Below are 22,767 nucleotides of genomic sequence, written 5' to 3'. Positions count from 1 at the left end.
TGTGTGTGTGTGTGTGTGTGTGTGTGTGTGTGATGTGTAGCTCCATGCGTGACGGGTATCACACAAGGATTTCGTAAACGTTGGATACATTATATTTCGCTAACCTCACGTTGTGTGTGGCTCAACCTACACCCTTGTGTGTGTGTGTGTGTGTGTGTGTGTGTGTGTGTGTGTGTGTGGTGGGGGCGAGGGGCCACATGGGAGGTGTACCCAGGTGTACAGCCGCCCTGCATGGACAACACGGAGGGAAACTGGAACAAATAACATCCTTGCGAACAAATAAAGGAGGGCGAGGGAGCACGAAATTGTGTGCCTGTTAAATCCCTTCCACCAGGGAACACTGGGTCACGTGCTTGTCTGAGAGTGGCGTCGCCAGAGGAGACGAGACCTAACCACACACACACACACACACACACACACACACACACACACCAGGCCACGAGACCAGGTTGCCAGAACCTGTGCCTAAAATTACCTTAGCATTTATATGAACGCACGAGTCGGGATCATAGAGTGAGGACATCTTCCCGGCAAGAGGAGGACACAGGCTGGAAACAAACGAACAACAGATCGTTAAAGGAAAGTGAGAGGAAGCACTTGATCCCTTCCCCCACACACACTGGTGTCTTCTTTTGGCTCGAGACAAAACAAAGGGAAGGTGAAGGAAGCCACAGATTCTACCGTGCGCGGGTAAAGGCCAGTCATCTGTTGCCCTTAGCCACACCTGCCTCTCTAGGCCTGAGGGATGGACAGGCAGTGTCGTGGAAGGGTGGTCGGGGAGATTCGTCTATAATGGAAGATTGGAGCGTTTCCCCCGTGTGTCGTGGATGGATGAGAGGTGTCGTGCAAGTTCGGGTATTGCTGCAGAGGATTTGGTGGGTTGTCGTGGACGACCCGCGAGCGTCGTGGGCCATCCTGGAAGTGTCCTGGGAAACTCTGGAATGTGTCAAACAATACCGGGAGTCGTGGTGGGTTGGAGAGTGCTTTAGGGAAGGAGAGGATTGTCGAGGGACACTAACAGCCACACAAAACCACCGAAGGTTAGACGGCCACATCAACACCCAGCGTCATACCAACAATGGGAGGTCACACATCTCCCACAGCCCCACATCCAACGGGAACCACACATCCTCCGGGTCCTGTAGTGGCCACAAATCCCTGGTTTCACACCACTACTGAAGGGCATACATCCAAGGGTCACACCACCAACGGGGGGCCACACACTGCTGGGTCCACACCACCACTTGGGGCCTGCACATCCCTCGGGCCCACATGCCACACTTGACACCTGGATAATCACACGATGATGATGTTGGATTACACGCTAATGTCTCGCAAGCTGAGCAGCTGTTATCTCCCTCCCTCCACACACCCGCCGTCGCCCGTCCCTAACAGGACACCGCCACCAGTCAGTCACACACCTCCTGATGCGCCCCGGGTGTCTGTCATCTACATACGCTCCCAGACGACCAAGATCATAGGTCACAAGACCCTGGACGACCAAGATCATAGGTCACAAGACCCTGGACGACCAGAAGCATGGGTCACAAGACCCTGGACGACCAAGATCATAGGTCACAAGACCCTGGACGACCAAGATCATAGGTCACAAGACCCTGGACGACCAGAAGCATGGGTCACAAGACCCTAGACGACCAGGAATATAAGAACAGACGACGGCTGACGAAATTAGAGGCGCCTCAAGACCCAGGTCGACTAAGACTTGGGGCGATCCAGACTGGTCGAGGAGAAGCTTGGGTCACACCGTAAATATCAAACTCTGGGCTGCTCCATCACACTCTTCTCTGGGAAATATCGGCGAGATTTGGTTACCTCAGGTCTCTAAATGATCTGGAAATTATCGAACTAATACGAGAAGCTCATGTTCCACCCGCTGACTCTGCTGACAAGCTATAGGCAGGTCCCGGCGTCAGCTGAGTGCGGCTGACGCCGGCCATTTGAATTGTAAATCAGTTTCTAAATGCAGATTTCTCCAGTGTGGCCTTGTCAGCAGTGAGAGCCAGGCATCGATATCAAAATGATATGTAAACAGAATAAGGTTCTTTCTTACATCTTCCTCTTCCTGATTTCACACACACACACACACACACACACATACACATATATATATATATATATATATATATATATATATATATATATATATATATATATATATATATATATATATATATATATATATATATATTTATATATATATATATATATATATATATATATATATATATATATATATATATATATATATATATATATATATATATATCACTCGCTCTCTTCTCTCTCTCTCTCTCTCTCTCTCTCTCTCTCTCTCTCTCTCACACACACATATACTACTACTATTTTCCAGTTGCCATGTGACCAACTCTACCATCTACCAGCAATTACCAGCCACCATGTATCCTGCATCCGGAACTTCCAGCATCCAGTCTCCAGATACCCAATTCACTAGCATCCCACTCTAGAGTACTGCATCTGGATCGCAAGATTACAGAAATATCAGACTCATAATCTTTCTGTTGAAGCCTTCCTTACCTTCCAGTACTTCAATTTTCACCTCCCCCAGCATGCAGTACCGCAAGTGGCACAGTTGAAATCTTGTAGAATTTCAATTTGGACACTGCCTGCCAACATCTGGTACTCCAAATTACGGTAATTCCAAGTTACATCATCTCATCCTGGAACAGCCATCTGACTTTCCAAGATCCCACTGTGACGCACTGGCAACTTCCTGCCCCATGAACGGCAGTACTTCTAACTTCCAGCCATCAAGTTTCCAGCCAGGAAGGGAATTTCCCGCTTCTTGCACTAGAACCAACATTGATATTCCAACACACAGAGCTTCCAGCAGTACTTCCAGCCATCAAGTTTCCAGCTAGGAAAGGAATTTCCCGCTTCTTGCACTAGAACCAACATTCATATTCCAGCACACACAGAGCTTCCAGCAGTACTTCCAGTCTCCGAGACTCCAAAGCTTCGTGAACCTGTTTCCATCAGCCAGAGCTCCCCACATCAATAGTCCACAGTCTTCTTCGCCATCTGGAAATGCCTCAAAGTGCTTTCGTGTCTCTACAGAAGCTTCTTGGTCCTTCCACGCTTGAAGAGTCTACCATCTTGAAGTATCACGAAATCAGATTGCAAGTCTTCTTGCCTCTGGGCGTGTGACAGTGACACAACAAGCGGAGTACATCTGTGGGACGATCAATAGCATATCTTGTTACCTGCCGCAGGTATTGGACGGCTGGAGGCGAGGCTGGCGCTGCCGGCTCGTCCCAGCGAGTGTGGGGGAGAAGCATCTTGTTTCAAAATGGAATTTTCTCGATAGCTTCCTAAGTTACTCGATTCTTTTGATGAAAATGAAAAAAAAAAAATGCAAATGTATGGATTTCAAATGAGTTTGAATATCAGTTATTGTAATTTCAATCCTGTTCTACCTGAAGTCAAGAAAAAATTTAGACAGTTTGGAACTTAAAGAACAAGGTGAACAAGTCAGTCATGTCCTGGGTCAGAACTGCTGAAGTCTCAGCACAACAAAGAAAGACCAACGACTTAATATAATGTGTGTGTGTGTGTGTGTGTGTGTGTGTGTGTGTGTGTGTGTGTGTAAAAGTGATTACCCTCCTATACTGTGTGGGGAGGGAGCTCTACCCTCGTGGGGTCCCCAGCTCTTGGACTTTCTCTTTCATATCCTTGTTTGAACTTTTGCATGATGGCCACATTCACATTCCTAGTCTTCCGTTGATTCCATTCCTCCACTATTTTCATCCCATCAAACAACTTCTGACATATTTTCTGATAAATAGATTGATCAATTGGTTGTTCTCTCTGCATTTTGATAAAACTGTTCACCGTTTACCTCATCAAACTCGTCTTAAAACTTCAATGCCTGTGGTCAAGTCGACCCCCTTACTCCACCCTCGTCCAAGGTGGACAAATCTCTGGCGTCCAACCCATTAATGTGAACCTCCTCTTTTAAATTCAGTGCACTCGTTGTTGCTCTGTAGCACGAGACCTTCTACTATTCTGTGTGCATCTCAGCGACTAAACGTAAGAAGCATTCTCTAGTTTTGGCCTAATGTAGGATGTGAAGGGTTTGTTATATATTTCCTTATCCACATAAATGAATGTGTCTTTTTGCTAATATTTGTTGTCATCCAATTTGTCTCCTTTACAATTCTTCCGAGGTGAGACTCACGCCAGTCACAGATATACAATGTCGAGTCACGTAAATTCACACGTATACATACAAGTACGGATGCGTGCCCAGCCGTAGTAACAAAAGGCAAGGATTTGAGCTACCGCAAGCTGGCCTTCATAGCCATTTTGAGGCCCCTCCCCCCCAAAAAAAAGGGTCGCTCTTCAAAAGGCCTCGTAGATTACACTTCGTTCACCGCGACCCAAGAGTCTCAAATGGTAGCGAAGTTTACCTTAGGAACAAGAGTAGGATCTAAGGGTACCACTGGGACCTTACTAGCCTTAAAACGCCAACAAAAGCCGCCCTTTAAGCCCGAGTCAGAGTTACTCATACCAATTTTTCTTTGGCAGAGGCGGGAACCCACGCGAGCGTGTAAATAAAATAACGCAAGGGGTCAGAAGGCTCGGCGTGCGGTGTGGTAGTGGAAAGGTCGTCGTAATGGGCGTGTTTTTACCCCTTGGACACGACAGTATGACCCTTGAGGACGATGGTACGATTCTTGAGCACGGCGATACGACTTGAGTATGACGTCACATCCCTCGGGTATGATGGTCTGGCCTCTGACCTAACCTCTCAGGGGTCAGGTCAAACAAATTATAATCAAAGGTCGTGCCTCAAGATCGTGTTTTCGTGCTGAAATCCTTCCGTCGTGCTCAAGGGCCGTGTCGTCGTGCTTAAAGATCGTACCGTCGTCATCAAATGTCGCACCGTCGTATCAAAGGTTCAAACCAGTGTTCAAAGGTCGTACCGTCCTACTGAAGGGGGTCGTCTCGACGCGCCCAAGGGTCGTCCCCGACGCGCTAAAGGGGCGCACCGACACGCTCATAAGCGTTAATGTTGCATGTGTTGCATCTCATTTGCAGGTATTACAACCCGGCCAAAGTTGCTCGAGTTTCCACAGTAACAGTATTGCAACACACACACACACACACACATCTCCCCCCTCACCCCTCCTCCTCCTCATCACTTGTGTTACATAACCTGCCTTCTGCCGACGTTACCAGACGTCACCAGTCATACAAATAACAACCGCAGTTGCCAAGCCTCTTGTCCTGTCTAAACAATCATCATATAACACTATATACCAGATCTCTCATCCCGCTAGGGTCAGTAGATTACCTGCTACTGTTAGCAACACGTATCTTAACAGTGTTACCAAACCAACATCCCATCCACGGGAAAAAACTACACCTCCGGTAAGGCAACACCCAACAAATTAACGACTAAAATTCACCCACACTTCACGACCCTCGCCGCTTTAATTCTCAGCTAATTTTATGCAGTTCATCTGAAAGGCAAGGAAAAGCGACATTTACCCACGACAGTCTTACGTACTTGAAACCCTCACGGGGAGAAAAATTAGTTACATAAGAAGCTTCAAGTTTGGGAAGATTTTAAAAAAATATATCTGGTACATTAATTGGTCACCGCTTGAGACGGTTGGAGTGAGTAGCCAGCCTTTCCCCTCACTGGCTGGAGTGGGCTATGCAACGGGGAGTCCTTAGGGCGATGATCACTGTTGTCTCAATGGGCGTTGGGCCTTGTAGCACTAAGATTTGGGCCAGGAAGACAGGCGAATACATCTCCTTCCTCCATTGGCCCATCGTAGGATTAGACGGTAAGATATTGATACCAGATGCCACGGGTAGGATCATACAGGAACACACGGTGCACTGGAGGTGGGAGGTGGGCAAGGCCAGGGACGGAGTAAACAGCTTAACAAATAATGAAACTCGGAGATAATAAGGACTAAGAAAACGTATAAAACGGCTAACAGTGAACAGGCACTAAGGTAAACATCATCCAAGAGGATACTAAATAAATACCTGTCCCGTCTGAGGTATGATAAGTTGGCCTTTGACCTAACCCCTTCATCATCCCTGCCGTACCGTCGTGATTAAGAGGCGAGGTAGTGAATCAAGCCGAGGCCTGAGGAACGATGACGCGAGTCGCTCTCCAGGCGGCATAAGTTTAGGCTAGGATGGCGCGGGTGGGGGAGGAGGAAAGTGAATGGAATCTGAGGGAAAATTTACGGGCGTTACTGTGTGCAGTGCTAGAGGGAGGGAACTTGGGAGAGTTTGTTGAGTGTCGGTAACTTGAGGAAACGTCTGTGTTACGGGAAATGGCTCCTGCAGTGCGTTACACTGAAGGGATTTAGAGAGGGATTCCTAAGGGGGATGGTGGGATGATCATTTGCCAGCTGGATGATGGGATTGTCGCTCGCCTGCTGCCATCTGCTGGATGGTGGGATGGTCGTTCGCCTGCTACCACCTGCTGGATGGTAGAAAGGTCGTTCGCCTACTACCACCTGCTGAAGAACGAGCTAGTTGCATTAACTCTCGATCAACGCAATGGCAGGAAACATCCGAGGGTGCAGATGCGGTGGGCGAGGGAGGGTTAGGGATAGGCTTGGTACGCCCCGAGTCGAGGGCAGCAAGTGATGAATGGCTCGAACAGCCAGATAGAGCTGGTAAGCCCAGATACTTTTGCACTGGGGTTAACGGTGAATACTGATAAAAGAAGGGGCGGGTTAGGCCAGAGGAAAGGAGGGTTTTAGGAAATTGAAAAAAAAAAAAAGATGATTTCATACAGGAATTTAGGAATCAACTCAAGGACATGGATGACATAAAAAGTTTCATAGGAAAAGCGAGAAACAAAAATGTTATAATGAAATAAAGCAGATAGTAATATAAACCAAATATATCAATAAATGTGAATAGAAAAATATATAGAGGAAATGACAAAAAAAATCTATAGGCAATACGAGTAACGACCACGAACCATCTCCATCTATTTCACAAATCACCAAACACAATGTCCATGCAAAAAAGACGTTAATTCTACTATAAGTGTGACACTAGTGAGGCACATGAAAGCATTCCACACTTTATCCTTAATAACGACGATAAAAAAAGAAAAACGATCTTTTTTTGTAAAAGGTATGTATTGTTTTACATGTATGTACATTGCAGCTTATCGACTTAATGACCACTCCAGGAGTGGCAGTCATCTAACCCAAGAACTTATAAATGACCCAAGTTTCCTTAGTTCATTGTCAATGGTATACGAATGTTTACATTCCACGCTGGTCCTGATCATTGAGACCCGGTGAACGAGGATGGATGTGCTGGAAATGAGATGTGTGAGGTGGTTTGATCGAGTAAGTAACGTAAGGGTAAGAGAGATGTGTGGAAATAAAAAGAGCGTGGTTGAGAGAGCAGAAGAGGGTGTTTTGAAATGGTTTGGGCACATGGAGAGAATGAGTGAGGAAAGATTGACCAAGAGGATATATGTGTCGGAGGTGGAGGGAACGAGGAGAAGAGGGAGACCAAATTGGAGGTGGAAAAATGGAGTGAAAAAGATTTTGTGTGATCGGGGCCTGAACATGCAGGAGGGTGAAAGGAGGGCAAGGAATAGAGTGAATTGGAGCGATGTGGTATACCGGGGTTGACGTGCTGTCAGTGGAATGAATCAAGGCATGTGAAGCGTCTGGGGTAAACCATGGAAAGCTGTGTAGGTATGTATATTTGCGTGTGTGGACGTATGTATATACATGTGTATGGGGGTGGGTTGAGCCATTTCTTTCGTCTGTTTCCTTGCGCTACCTCGCAAACGCGGGAGACAGCGACAAAGCAAAAAAAAAAAAAAAAAAAAAAAAAATATATATATATATATATATATATATATATATATATATATATATATATATGTGTGTGTGTGTGTGTGTGTGTGTGTGTGTGTGTGTGTGTATTAGAGTATAAAGAAGAGGAAAAGAACACTTCTCTTGTGAGACACAAGGGCTGAATGCCTCATTTGCAGCAATACTGTTCTGCGTCTTATATACATGGGAAAAGTCACTCTCTCTCTCTCTCTCTCTCTCTCTCTCTCTCTCTCTCTCTCTCTCTCTCTCTCTCTCTCTCTCTCTCTATCTATCTATCTATCTATCTATCTATCTCTCTCTCATTCTCATTCTGCGGGATATCTCCGAAAAAAAAGATAAAAGAAAATGGGTACGATGAGTTAGGTAGCATGGCTTGTGAGGTGGCGGCGTCGGCGGAGTGTTATGCAAGACACTTGAAGCCTGCTGCTGCCGCTGCCGCTGCTGCTGCTGCTGCTGCTGTCGCCGCCACTGCTGCTGCTGCTGCTGCTGCTGCTGTCGCCGCCACTACTGCTGCTGCTGCCTTTGGTGTGGGTGAGCACATCTCTCGCAGGTCAGGATAAAGCGCACCAAATTGAGTTATATAAGAAAATTACCTTCGTTCATAATCTGGAGATGCAGTAGATGTTTTGTGAATTGTGTTAATGCATGAAAGGGCAAGAGAAGGTCCTAACGCTTGTGTATGGTGCGAGGAGGAGAGGTTGGTTGACAGGAAATACAAGGGGACTGCCAGATGACGCAAGACCTGATGACCTTTGCCGAGCTTATCTGCTACAGGAGAATAATACTATCCTACATTATTACTACATGGTGACATATTAAAGCAATGGGTCTTATTCTTGTAAGATGTATATAAGAATGGAGACAGGATGATGAAAAAGAGGATCCCAAATCTGTCATATATCCAGCAGGAGACGAGATGATGAGGCAGAGAGGAAGAGACAGGAGGATCCATCCCGCTTATGTAACTACTGCAGAAGGTGACGTGAGGAAAGGAGGTGGGGGAGGAGGGGAGGCAGGCGGAACGGTCTGGAGTTTACATCATGGGAGGGGAGAAGAGAGGGGGAGGGAAGGGAGTGGAGGGAGAGGGTGGATGGTTGGGTTGGGGTGCCATACATACCACGTCACCCCTGGTCCGTGGATGCACTTGCCCCTCTGGTGTGGGTGGATACAACCCAGTGACTTACGTGCAGACCACTGTAAACTAATCACATCCACCGTCATCCTGGCCAGTTTACTTCTAACGTCCCTACACAGACTGACGTGGGAAGATGCAGGCGAGGTGTTCAACCACCTGCCAGGAAAATTCTCTTCACGTATACTGATGGAGTCGTGCGGGCCAGGACAGTGAGGGGTTACGATGTCTATAGCGGCAACGACCTCATCCACTCCTAGCAAGAAACACTTGGCAACAGGTCCACAGCTGCACGGAGTGTGAGCTGTACAGTTTTCTCATGGCACTGACGAACACCGCCCGACTCCCTGACCTCAAGCTGTGATCCTCTCCGACTCAAAATCGACTCTTTGTAACGCCCTCAAGAAAGAGTGACCTGCAACCATTTGTTCCCTCAGCCATTCACTCACTGCTGCTTTTGTACAGATCATAATAATTCTGACGATATCTGATGCTATGATGAAGCTTTAGATAACTAATATCTTAATAATACTTCAGATATCTAATATCATGATAATAATTAAGCTATCTCGTAAGATAACGATATTTAAGATATCCAGTATCATAATGATACTTAAAGATATCCAATATTGAACTAATTCTCATGAAGTCCAATATTCTAATCGTTCTTTCGATATATATCAACAGGGACCTTTACGTACAGGACATAACCATTATAAACTTGCGACACACATTTCCACGTCTGCTGGTATCCCTTCCCACCAGACCTGGGCTGACGAGAGTCATACTCGGCACCGTCTTCGTCACAACAGCCCTCGAGAATTCACCCTGGGTCACAGGTATATCTGGCATGTGACAATAAAAACTACAACTCCAAGAGATCCTCCGCACATGACAGCCAGCTAGTCAGATGAACATTAGAGGATCAAGTGGTATACAATCCCTGGTTTCAAGCCTCAGTGCCTAAGGTATGGAGATCTTTGTGGTCCGTGACGCCACTCCTCCCGAACACAACCCTTTACGTAACCATACCCAGAGTTTCCTATGGTCTGTCTGAGCATCATGCAACTTTGGTCATGTAACCTTCGGTGCCAAGACGTACCCTGTAAGTTATACACCCTGCACTTGATACGCCATAAACTTCCTCCGTATCATTAACAGTGTAGCTACACCCTGTGTACTGTATACCTCATTCGCGTCAGATGTCGCTTCTTCAGTGTATCGTATACACTGTTGTCAACGTCAGCAATCCCGTACCTAAACACACTGTTTGTGTACATCCGACGTTGCTCTACTTTGTATGATAACGTTATCAACGCTGTTCCTCTCCTTTTCCCAACGGGACAAGCACCTTCTGAGTCCTTTTGCGCTGCCGCCCACAGGAGGAGCACGGGGTGCACTATGAATTGTACCGGCGCAAATCAGAATGGGTGAGATGATAGTGCGATCTGACTCACACTCACACACAGCGTGTATGGCCCTTGATGGCGTGGCGGAGCGGCACATGGGAGAGGCGGGAGGAGGTGCGTGAGGCGTCGGTGGTGGTGGAGTGAGGGGAGACACGGGAGGCAGGACGTGCGTCGGCATCCCCGACAGGAAATACGAGGCAGTGGTGATGGAGGAGGAGGATAAACAAGGGGCGAGGCGGAGACGGATGGAGGGGGCGGGAGTTGGGGGGAGGTCTCGTGAAGGAGACTGGCGGTACTCAAGAAAGGGGGCGGGAGGGGCGGCGCGGCGCGGCGGAGGGTCGGGAGTGACCGTAGGGTGGTGGCGGCTCCCTCGCCAAGACGCCACACAAGTGGTTCGTTGTGCCGTCATCATGTTCCTCATCAAGAGCATCATACCACAGTCCGCCGTGCCTGCCCTACCCTACACTACCCTTCACACGAAAATCGGTGGTGGCTGGTCACTGGTTGCAAAGGAGGAGGCTCCATTATGTACTTAGTGCCACCTTTCTGGTTGCGACGGTGCCTCTCTAGAAATACAATTTCTTTTCTTATGTCAACTGAGACGGCATGGACAGCTGAGGCCCTAATCAAGGCCATCCCATTATCGACCAACCCTTAGGTGCTGATGAACAGGTGGGTTGACTGTGGACCGACTGCTGCAACCTGGATTCGAACCTATGCGCTCGACCCTAAATGGCCCGTGAATGCGTCAGGGTCAGAAACGCTAACAAGGCTACACCACCTGGCTTCTGATCTGATCCTTGAGGGTCAGGTCAAAGCCCAGGTCAACATACTCAATGGTCCTATGGTCGTGCTGAAGGGGCTGACGGAGGCGGAAACACCTCGTTCCACCTACGGGAGAGGACCTGTATAGACTGGTGGTCGTACCAGGTCAGAGTGCAACACACGTACACCAAAACCCACGTTGAAGCTGTGCCACACTTCAAGGGTTGTTGAGGAACTAACCCCAGGGCGTCAGCTGGCTCAAGACAATGCAGGTAATGCCAGGCTCACAACACTGAGAGCCCAGCAGCTCACACGGTGCTGTGGCAGCGTCAATAACAATGCATGAATAGAAGCTTGAGGAAGTAGCAAACAAACAAGGAACAACAGACTTGTGCCCAGGGAGGTACCGTGAGTGGTGCCCCGAGACGCTACCATCCGTGGGGTGGCAAGCCCCTCCCCAGGGAGGTACCGTGAGTGGTGCCCCGGGACGCTACCAGCCGTGGGGCAAAATGGTGCGCGCTGCAGGGGGTCCCCGGGATGGTGCCGTTAACACGCTTACAGACCCAAACCTTCTACAACCTCACCCAAACCTTCTACAACCTCACCTAAACCTTCTATAAACCTCACCCAAACCTTCTATAAACCTCACCCAAACCTACTACAACCTCACCCAAACCTTCTACAACCTCACCCAAACCTTCCATAAACCTCATCCAAACCTTCTACAACCTCACCACACCAATGAAGGACCAGGACGTGTACACCAAGAGGCAGCTTATGTTCGGTTAGTATAAGGCACAAACCACGAATATACTGAGGAGGATCCGGCATGGCAACATGAAGGACAGACAAAAACACCTACATTCCACCACAAACCTAATCTTGCTTCCTTCTATTTCGTATTGAAGTATCCATTTTCTTTCTTTTTCCTCACAACCCAAAGTATACATTCGTCGGCAGAAGGCCCCTGGTTAAGCCATAATAACTGATTCACTATAACACCCTGGTAAGACCTCATTTGGAATACACGGTCCAATTCCCGGTCGTCGACAAACTTAAAAAGATGAACAAGTTCAGTGAGGATCAACAAAACTAATTCCGTCCCTTCCCCCTACAAATACGCCAAACGAAGACAGACAGACACACACACACACAGACCTAAAATAATTCTCTAAAAGATCTTTGATAAAACTTAATGTAATATCTTGTTTTCGTGCTTAGATACTGAGGGATCTCCTCCAGTCCCCTCCTCACCCTAACCCTACCCCACCCTCATGACAGCTGCCGGAGGGGGTGCAGCCAACAGCAGCTGCATTAAATAATGAAAACGGGCACGCGACAATCCACTGGAAAGTTGGTAACAGAACCTCTGTGTCGTTCATCAACCACCATCTTCTAATATGACAAATTAACCTGATTTCTGAGGCAACTGGAGAGTATATCGTGAGGAGACGGCAGCCGCCGCTGCTGCAACAACAAATTAACGCATTAACCGAGACAGACGGAGGACTAATATCAATATTCCCGTTTTCTTGTAAGTGCTTCCGTTTTCTTGCAAACATCCCCGTTTTCTTGTACAGTATAAGAATCCATTTTCTAAGTCGTGGTCGACTTAAGAGGCGCAGTGCCCAATGGTTCACCACTGAAATGAAGCTTTACTTGTTAAAACTTATCAGTGGATGATTATTAACTATAAAGTTTTGACGGGATCAAAATGGCAGGCTGGTTGTGCCTTCGTCAAGCAGAGAGAGAGAGAGAGAGAGAGAGAGAGAGAGAGAGAGAGAGAGAGAGAGAGAGAGAGAGAGAGAGAGAGAGAATTCCTCCTCTCACAACAGAATTTGAAAATCAAGTTCAGTTCTCAACACGCCCCTCCTCCTCCCTCCTTCTGAACATTCCTGAATGCCACACACCCACGGGAAAATAAGAGGCACTTGAGCGAAAACTTCCTGAACAACAGGGAGACCCTGCCACAATATCTGGCGGTGGAGTGAGCGAGGCGCCCTGGGGCAGTACATCCTGCAGGACAAAAGGTCAGGGCGAAGGACCCGACGGCCGGCCGAGGGGGCCGGGTTCGGCCGGCAGCAATATTCACCCCCACCCCCTCCCTCCGCTGAAGGACCCTCCCTCCCTCCCTCCCTCCCTTCCTCCCCCTGACAAAGACCACCGCCGCCGACGCCGAGGATAAGATGCTAAATTCCCCAGTTCGTGAATGACCGTCAGGAGGCAAACACGTACATCAGTTTGCTGGCTCAGTGGCTGCCAGCAGGAGCCTTCTCCGGTCTCTCTCTCTCTCTCTCTCTCTCTCTCTCTCTCTCTCTCTCTCTCTCTCTCTCTCTCTCTCTCTCTCTCTCTCTCTCCTTTCCCTCGGCCTCTCTCTTTAACTCACTCACTCACACACACACACACACACACAAACGAAGGCTTCCTCCACCTCTTTTATTTTCTTTTTTTTCTCAGACGAGAATATTAGAACTTTTGGGGGAAACTTTAAAAAAAAATTCTGTCAGAGACCTGAAGGATTTGTCACCGACCAACGTAATCTTAAGAGTAGGCTGGTGATGGCCTCTGGGAAGGCCCAGGAAAGTTTCACACAAAAATTCTGACGTTAAAACCTCGTCCAATGTTTCTTGACGAAGGTGGTTTAACCTCCTCTCTGCTGGAGATCACACACTTCTTCATGTCTCTCTCCACAACTGCTTCATCTCACCAGCTCCCTGGCCCAGAAGATGTTGTCTCTCAGTGTTCCATGTGAGGCAGGTCTTGCCCAGCTGGGGTGCTCGGCCCACCACACGCACCCCACCCGCTTTCTCCAGCCATGCTTCTCGAAGTCCTCTCTCGCTTCTTCGGCCTCATTATTATATCTTATTCATCCAACCTTCGCTAGCTGGTTTTCCCTCTCTCTCTTCGTTTACCTCCTGTTCCGTAAAGCGAGTGACTGGGGCCAGCACTGTGTGTGTGTGTGTGTGTGTGTGTGTGTGTGTGTTGCCGGGGGCAGCTGAACCCAGACTCAGCCGGTTAGCGTCATCATGCACAGCCCCGCTGGACACCTGACACGGCCCCTCCACCTCCCTACATCACACACACACACACACACACACACACACACACACACACACACACACACACCATCCTCCCTGCGTGTCTTGCACCACATCCCTCCGTTACACCCATCCTCTGGGCTGGCTCTGGCTTGCTCAAGTCATATGGAGAGTGCAGAGTCACTGTTTCACAACTGTGCCATACAGAGCATTGGATCACTGTGGCACAGTTCGTGGGCTTGCGCAATTTTTATCCCCTGCTCCACCACGACCTACTGGATGGGGACGATCAGCCACAGTCTACAGGATGGGGACGATCCGCCACAGTCTACAGGATGGGGACGATCCGCCACAGTCTACAGGATGGGGACGATCCGCCACAGTCTACAGGATGGGGACGATCAGCCACAGTCTACAGGATGGGGACGATCAGCCACAGTCTACAGGATGGGGACGATCCGCCACAGTCTACAGGATGGGGACGATCCGCCACAGTCTACAGGATGGGGACGATCAGCCACAGTCTACAGGATGGGGACCATCAGCCACAGTCTACAGGATGGGGACGATCAGCCACAGTCTACAGGATGGGGACGATCAGCCACAGTCTACAGTTTTGCCTGATCTTTCAATCGTTGGGGGTCAACAAGCATGACCTCAATTTGGGACTGACCTCAGTCTGAGGGGACGAGAGTCACATGAGACACAAACCCTCCTAGAGTGCGTTGCTCAACCCCGACTCACATCTGTATGACGCAAGTTCTCTGAACTCAGCGAGAAAGTTGAAAACTTTGTTGATTCTGGACTGACAAGTGGCTGTATCTGCTGACGTCTTGAGCCTCCACTCTGGGTCCTGACACCACAGGTTTCGTACCACACAAGGCTGGCTGACATCCATCCACCCCGGGTCTTGATACCACAGGGCTGACACCACACAAGGTTGACCTTCACCCCGGATCCTGAAACTCCAGATTTCGTACCATACAAGGCTGACTGACACCCACCCCGGGTCCGCATACCACAGACCTCGCGCCACACAAATCTGCCGTGACCGAAGATATCAGATCCCCAAACTTAACATACAGTTAATCTTCCTATCACTTCCAATGATTTAGAAGTGCTCCTCGTACATGCCTCTTCCTCCTGACCTTAATATATCCAACAGTGAAATCAGCGACCCAACCCCTGGAGAGAGAGAGAGAGAGAGAGAGAGAGAGAGAGAGAGAGAGAGAGAGAGAGAGAGAGAGAGAGAGAGAGAGAGAGAGAGAGAGAGGCGAGGCAATCATCATCTTGTACATTCTGTCCATCAAGTATGAGAAGGTCGCTGGTAGACTCATCATCTGTGATTGAGTCTTGAACGCGAGTCTTCATCGCGATCCATCTCCCTCCACCTCCTGCCGACCCCCAGGGAAGGAACCGACTTTCTTAACTCCTCGTCGCCTCAGGTTACTTTCTGCAGGTCACTGGCGAGGTCTTCTCCCTACGTCTTCCAGCCACCAGTGATGCCTGCTCCTGGCCTAGCGTGAAGCATGGGTCCAGCATGGGTCCCTCCAGCCTCGAGGAGTGAGGATGTGCCCTGTGTTGCTACAGCTGCTGTTTACATCTGAGGGTACCGAGCAGACCAGGGTGTACCTCTGCCAACAGGCAACACTGGTGCTGCTCTCATCATGAGGGCTGGTTCCTCCTCTACTGACAACATCGTCTCCCATCACTCGTGCATGACCGTATGACCCTTATGTATCAATACCCCGCTCCACACACACCCCTCTCTCCCTCCGTCCCTACATATATCATACTACGAGAGTAAGATATAACTGTCACTATCATATTCAGAAAATATAACCTGTCTTCTAGTGTATATTCTTTATAGTTTACGTTTTCAATGTAGTGTACTTAAGGTATACCATTCCCTCAGAGGTATACTCAACCCCCCACATCAAGAGTATACTACCCCATCTCCCCCCTTTTCAACCGAGCAAGGCCAGGTCATACCGCCTGACCTTCCAAGTGTATTTGTTCAGTTCCTAAATACTTCAGTTCCTGACCAACTCCGGCAAACTGTTGCTTCATTTCCAGTGGACCTGAAACCTTAACAATTTATTTCCAGGAAAAAGTAAAAAAAAGATCCGTTTTTCTTTTTCCCCGTCGTTTTTTCCATCGTAATTTCGCTTGTACGATGAAAACGTGTTCCTCACGAACATTAGGGACGATATATCGTAAATAAACAGACAGGGATAATGGAGAAGAAATTGAGGGTAAGAAAGTTTTTCTTTTTCTGTTGCAGATGTTTCTCCCGCGCCATCATGAAGGACCAGAAGAGTCGGAACGCGCGCCCCCCGTCGGCCGGGAGACTGGGCCTCACATGTACAACAGTTCCCGTCCAAAACATATTTCTTTTTTACCCGGTTTCTCAAGCCTCACATACGCCAGGGCCGTTGTCGTATTTTCCGGTTTACGGAGGTCTTAAGCCCGAGTGACGTCACGGCTTCCTTGAGGAAAGTTTCCGGGGTCTTGATATTATTTCTATACACGTCTACCATATATATATATATGTATATATATATATATTTTTTTTTTAGGGTCTTTTATCCCCAGGAAAGAGGGTTTATGTAAACATATGGTCCTGACATATTTCATATTACGTGGTCTCTTCCCTTTAGGCAGGAAGGTGTGTGCCAGGCTCGGGTGTGTCTCCTGCGGGGGACATGTGTGTCACACAAGCTGGTGTGTTCAATCTTGTCTGTGTAATAATGGCCAACCGCTAAACTGATTTTTATCTACGAGGATTTTCACCTATTTTAAAGACTTTGCTTCACAGTCGTTTTGATCCTTTGAGAATGACAGTGTTACGACTCATGTGACCTTTGACCTGACCTTATGGGTCAATTCCAAGGCCAGGCGAGGGTCGTTCCGTCGTGCTCCAGGGGGTTCCACCAGCTCGATTAATCTTGGTTCACTTCACCCTCACCTCCCTTGGTGCCCAACCTCACCTGCCAGCACCAACACCTCACCAAACCGACTGCCGCCTAAGGTGAAGGAGTCTTCACCACATCTCCCCCTTCCTGCTCCTCCTATCCTGCTGATCTTTTTCCCTAAAGAGCGCGGTGTCGGAGGGCTTTGCCTCGAGGGGGAAGTGCTGTGTGAGGTCCCCTTACGAGGACCCTCGAAGGAAAAGGTTCCTAAGAAGGGAGCCCTCAGGGTATATATATATAAAAAAAACCCTTGTGACGTGGATTGGAGGGCGCTCCTCCTGTTGGTGTAAGTGGGGGAGGAGGGAGCTCCTGGTGAGGAGATCTTTCGGGACAGTGCCCCATATAAGGCCCCCTGTGGAGGGCCCTTGACTTCCCCCTCCACGACCTACCGCCCCTCCCACCTGACAACTTCCCCCTCCCCCCCAACCATCTCTCAAGCCAAGGTTAATTAAGCGCTTTCATTTGCTACCTTAGTACGGCAGTTTATGGCACTGCTCAAATTACCCGGACGAAAATTATTACTCTGCAATGCAGCAAATTATACTCAAACCCAAATTACAAAAAAACAAATGTGCCTTTTCTCCTCGGGAAGTAGATGTTAAGAGACCGACCAGGGTGATCCCTTCCTTGCACGAAAAGTCGCAGGTTCAGCTCTCGACCAGGACCCGTTTGTCCTCGACCAGGACCCGTCTGTCCTTGACCAGGGCCAGTCGGTCCTCGAACAGGGCCAGTCGATCCCCTACCAGGGCCAGTCGGTCCTCTACCAAGGCCAGTCTGTCCTCAACCAGGGCCAGTCGGTCTTCGACCAGGGTTAGTCTGTCCTCGACCAGGGTTAGTCTGTCCTCGACCAGATCCAGTCTGTCCATGACCTCCTCACGGAACGACCACACTTCTAACTTACCCTTGTGTGGGTCTAACTTGTTCTAACTTCCCTTCGTGTAGGTCCAGCGTGTCCGTCAGTCTATTTTGTCGTAAATTCCCAAATTGTAGGGGAGTCATTTATTAACTTCTCTCTGTATTCTTCCTTCATACGTAGGTGTTTGCTATTTCCCGCCTGAACGAGGTAGCGTCAGGAACTGATGAATATTCCGAAGCCAATATTCGTATACAAACAGATGAATACTCAGCGTTCGGTATTTAATATATAAGCTGGCAGTCAGCTGTCAGTATCTGCAACATGTGCAGATGAATATCTTCGCATCAGTCTTTGTTCTGCCTGCGTGATCTACATGAAGCTCATGGGAAGGTGACACGAGATGCGGGAGGCATGCATCACAGTGACACATTGAGAAGAAAATGGTATTCACTTCGGGTCAGATAACCTTTAAGGGCGAAACAAGGGGGTCGACGTCCCCATGTTGGCTTCAAGGGAAGTGGACACAGCTAACATGGCCTACCTTTAACTTCGTCCTTTTTCTATTTCAAGCTAATCTAACTTAACCCAGTCTATCCTATCTTGACCAACCAGGACGCTAAAGTTCCCGTCCCGTTATGTTAATCATGTGTTTTCGGCAGAGCAATGGCGTCATTAACTACTACGATATATGGAAACAAGAGGGTTCCTCCCGAAGCGAAGTCAGCCTCTCCAAGTCATCTGGCCTGACCTGACCTCGACCCAGTGGTCTGGGAGTGGCCAGGCTCTTGGACGAGGTCATACACACTACAGGGTCCTGAACACCGGAGAAGGGAAGACTTAAGTGTACTAACCTGCGTCATCTTGTCCGAGCGTCCCTCCCAGGTGAGACGTTCGTCGTACAGAGGCTCGAGGTGCGTGCCCACGTAGATAGGTTCCCAGTGGTGGTAGGGCGGGTGTCTCTTGGCCACCATGACCACGTTCAGGGTGTCGGTAGCGTTGGAGTCGGCCCACTCCCGCATGCCAGGCACTTTGTGGCACTGCGGACACACGAACTTGTGGAAGGGGATTGCGGATCCCCGTTTGAGCATGCGGACCAGCGCAGCCTTGGTCGAGGGCGGCCGCAAGCCGCTCTTCACTTCGAAGATGGGCAGGACGTAGACGCGGCGGGTGGGCGCGGGCGCCCGCGAGGCGTCCTGCCGCCGCATCATGTCCATGAAGAAGGTGATGAAGTCCAGGGACGGGTACAATTCCACGTCGCTGGCCAGCACGAAGTAGGTGGCGGCCGCCCGCCGCGCGATGTTCCGCGCGATGTTGACGGGGTAGGTCAGGTTGTGGGCGCGCTTGTAAGTGTGGGCGGCCAGGTAGGGCGGCGGCGTGGAGCAGGAGGGACGCTGAGCCAGCAACTGGGCGGTGGGCGGCACGTGGCTGGGCATGTGGTCGGCCGGGAAAAAGAGGTGGAAGGTGACGTGCTTGGCCACGAGTGGGCGGCAGGTGCGCAAGAAGGCCACGGTGCGCAGCGTCGAGTTGAAGTCTCCGCCCGGCGCGAAGACGGCGGCGCTGACGGGGCCGCGCCAGCGCTCCACCAGCGGCACCACATTGTCCAGGAAGGTGAAGTCGGCGTGCGTAGTGTACGTGACGGACTCATTACAGGCGGGCTGGGTGTCGGCCGGCACGTAGTTGTATAGCACCCAGTGTGTACCGTGCAGGGCCGGCCGTGCCGTGAGTGTGGGCGTGTGGCAGGTGTGCAGGTCAGGGTACACCTTCTCCTGCAGGGTGGGCGCGGGCGTGGGCGGCGCGGGGGACTCGGAGGGGTCATCGGCGGTGGGCTCGGCCTCCGTGGGGTAGTCAGCAAGCTCTGGGGAGGCGGTGAGGTTGTCGTGGATGTTGGGGAGGGCCCCGCGGGGCGCCACCAGGCGGGGCGGCGCCGCCACACGTACGGCCACGTACAGCGCGAACACCACGTTCAGGAGGAAGCTGCCACGCACCAGCACGCTGCGCCGCCACCCCACCATCACCTGTAGTAGGGAACATCCGAGCGTTAGCAAAGACACACAGTATCTTGTAATAAATACACTGCATACACACAAACCAAAGTAACAAATACACTGTATAACAATACCTCTCAACAAATAAAGTACTTACACGCAAAACCTGTCAAAGAAATACAGTGAACTCGGTCAACACCAGTTAAGATGAGACACCAAAGAGAGAGAGAGAGAGAGAGAGAGAGAGAGAGAGAGAGAGAGAGAGAGAGAGAGAGAGAGAGAGAGAGAGGTAAAAAAAAAAGACAGAAACAGTCAGCTTCCTGCCAGGGGAGATGAGGAGTGGGGAGAAGATATTGGGGAGGCAAGTGGAGGGCAAAACCCGTGGACAGGGGGTGATGGCCGCCACTGGTCGTGTAATCATCCCCGACACACATCATGGTAATTAATTCCCCCCCTTCCTTCCTTCCTCTCAATCCTCTCCACTTCCCTGCCGCACCAGGGCCGTGTCCAGCCACCGCTTCACCTCGCCACTAAACAGCCTTTACACTCACTTTCCTTTACTTAGTGTGAGCAGAAGTGCGGCAGTGTTCAGTGTTTGTGTAATGACCAATTTAAACAGTACGGGGAGGAAGTTTCTACACTCGTGCAGGCCCCATTTGGTGAAATAATTCTTTTGTGTGTGTGTGTGTGTGTGTGTGTGTGTGTGTGTGTGTGTGTGTGTGTGTGTGTGTGTGCGCGCGCGCGCGCGTGTGTGTGTGTGTGATGAACGACCATGCTACCAATAAGACACACACGCTCCAAGTGCATTAACTAACAGTCACAGGAAAACACGGCTCATAAGGGGTACACGTCTGGACAAGACACGCCCTCACTTCACACTTAGCATACAGATTGCTCAGATTACATAATGAAATACATTCGTTAAGTATTATCCACAAGTATAAGTAAGTACTGCTCATATGCCTCAAATATCAATAAAACCAAATGAAAAGAAATAGTTAAGATACGTTCAAAATAGATAAGAACATGCGTTTAAAAATCATTAATGAAAATAAGACCACAAAATGCTATAATATAATCTCTGTTCGGTAAAAACAATCAAACGTTCCAGTAAAACTATGTAACATCAAACTTTCCACACAGTAATAACGCTCAATTAAAATGCTCAGAAAATCGATAACAGAAAAACGCTCCCTTAACGTCAATATTTTGCTAAATATTCCACATCTTACAAAACGAATTACTACAAGAAAATATATACACATAAAATACTCCATAAAACACAGAACTCAGATAAAAAAAATACTAGAAAAAAGTTTGCAAAATAATAACGCCTTGCCAGCCATTTAATGGCCCAGGGAACTTAGGCTCCAGAGGACAATGGTCTTCACCAGAAGTGTTCTACAACGCAACACACACGCAACACGTGGCTAGCTCTGCAACACAGACTACAGCCTCACGTAGAACAACAAATTCTCTGGAAACACAATGTCTCCTCAACACAAAAAACGCTTCACCAAACGCAGAACTCTTGACAACACAAGACCTGCTCTTGAGAACACAAATGGTAACATCAGACACAGGGTTCCACAAAACCGACCAGAATATTTGGCTCCACAAAACCGAACAGAACATTAGGCTCCACAAAACCGACCAGAACATTTGGCTCCACAAAACCGACCAGAACATTAAGCTTCACAAAACCGACCAGAACACTAGGCTCCACAAAACCGACCAAATCATTAGGCTCCACAAAACCGACTAGAACATTACGCTCCATAAAACCGACCAGAGATTTAGCTCCATAAAACCGACCAGACCATTTGCCTCTTCCTTCCTTAATCCAAGTTTAGGGAAAACAAAACCCGATCCCACTAGGCAATAACACCCAATCCTTCCCCCTGCCACCAAAGCACACTCCTTAGAGGGGCTCACAGTCTCCATCAACCATCTGGTGCTCCTACACATACCAGAAGGTGCGCTGGTGACGAAAGAGATAAAGAAGAAGATAAAGAAGAAGAAGAAGAAGAAGAAGAAGAAGAAGAAGAAGAAGAAGAAGAAGGCCCTCCCGCGCGCGCGAACCGTCAGGCCAGCCAAGAGTGCAGACGGGCGCAGTCCGACGCGGAAGGGATACAAAGAGTCTGTTTTTCGGGCTAGAGTGTTGGGGTGGCGCGCGCGCTCGAGCGCTCGCTGGCAAGGGAGTAGGAAGGGGACAGGGGGAGGGTTGCGTTTTTCAATTTCCAGAGCCGGCCGGGCTGAAGGGGTAAATAAAACTATCTCATTACGGCCTGTAACACCGCCCCTCCTGCGCTACTCAGACAAAACGGGTTCCTTCAACGGGGCTGTCTATGTCGTACTCTCGCTCTGGTCTGCTGTGTAGCGCGTGTGAGGCTTTCAATTAGATTTTCGCCAGATTTTCCCGAATTCTTTTCTTAACTTGGGTGTGTGGAGTGGAAGACTCGCCTGAGGGATGTCCACGTTGAGTATTCCTATTAAGTGTTTCTTCCTATTAAGTGTTTAAGTGCTGTTAAGTGTTTCTACAGGCGCTAGAAAGCGCTGCTTTCTTTGAGAAGGAGCAAGCGCTGCTATACTGGTGAGGATTTCAGTGTTGTGGTGAATAATTGTTTTCGTTTTTCTTACCCATTTTCGTAAATCCGTATTTAGTTGACGTCACGATGTGTGTTTTTCTCCGTATAGATAGACAGAGATAGACAGATATATAGATCGATAGAC

General features: G+C 49.1%; 1 protein-coding gene across 9 annotated transcripts in view; it reads right to left on the bottom strand.

Annotated features, from left to right (window-relative positions):
* Positions 1-22,767, bottom strand: part of LOC139747248 (beta-1,4-glucuronyltransferase 1-like) — a 128,342-nt gene that overhangs the window by 36,886 nt on the left and 68,689 nt on the right. For all 9 annotated transcript variants that reach the window (XM_071659323.1, XM_071659331.1, XM_071659330.1 and 6 more), the window contains one exon: positions 18,901-20,064. In XM_071659323.1, the coding sequence (XP_071515424.1) occupies positions 18,901-20,064 (1,164 nt within the window). The remainder of the gene's footprint in view (positions 1-18,900; positions 20,065-22,767) is intronic.

This window comes from Panulirus ornatus, chromosome 68, assembly GCF_036320965.1.
Source record: "Panulirus ornatus isolate Po-2019 chromosome 68, ASM3632096v1, whole genome shotgun sequence".
NCBI classification, from domain to species: Eukaryota; Metazoa; Arthropoda; class Malacostraca; order Decapoda; family Palinuridae; genus Panulirus; species Panulirus ornatus.
Note: the sequence above shows the minus strand (reverse complement) of the source record. Positions and strands in the feature narration are given on the sequence as shown.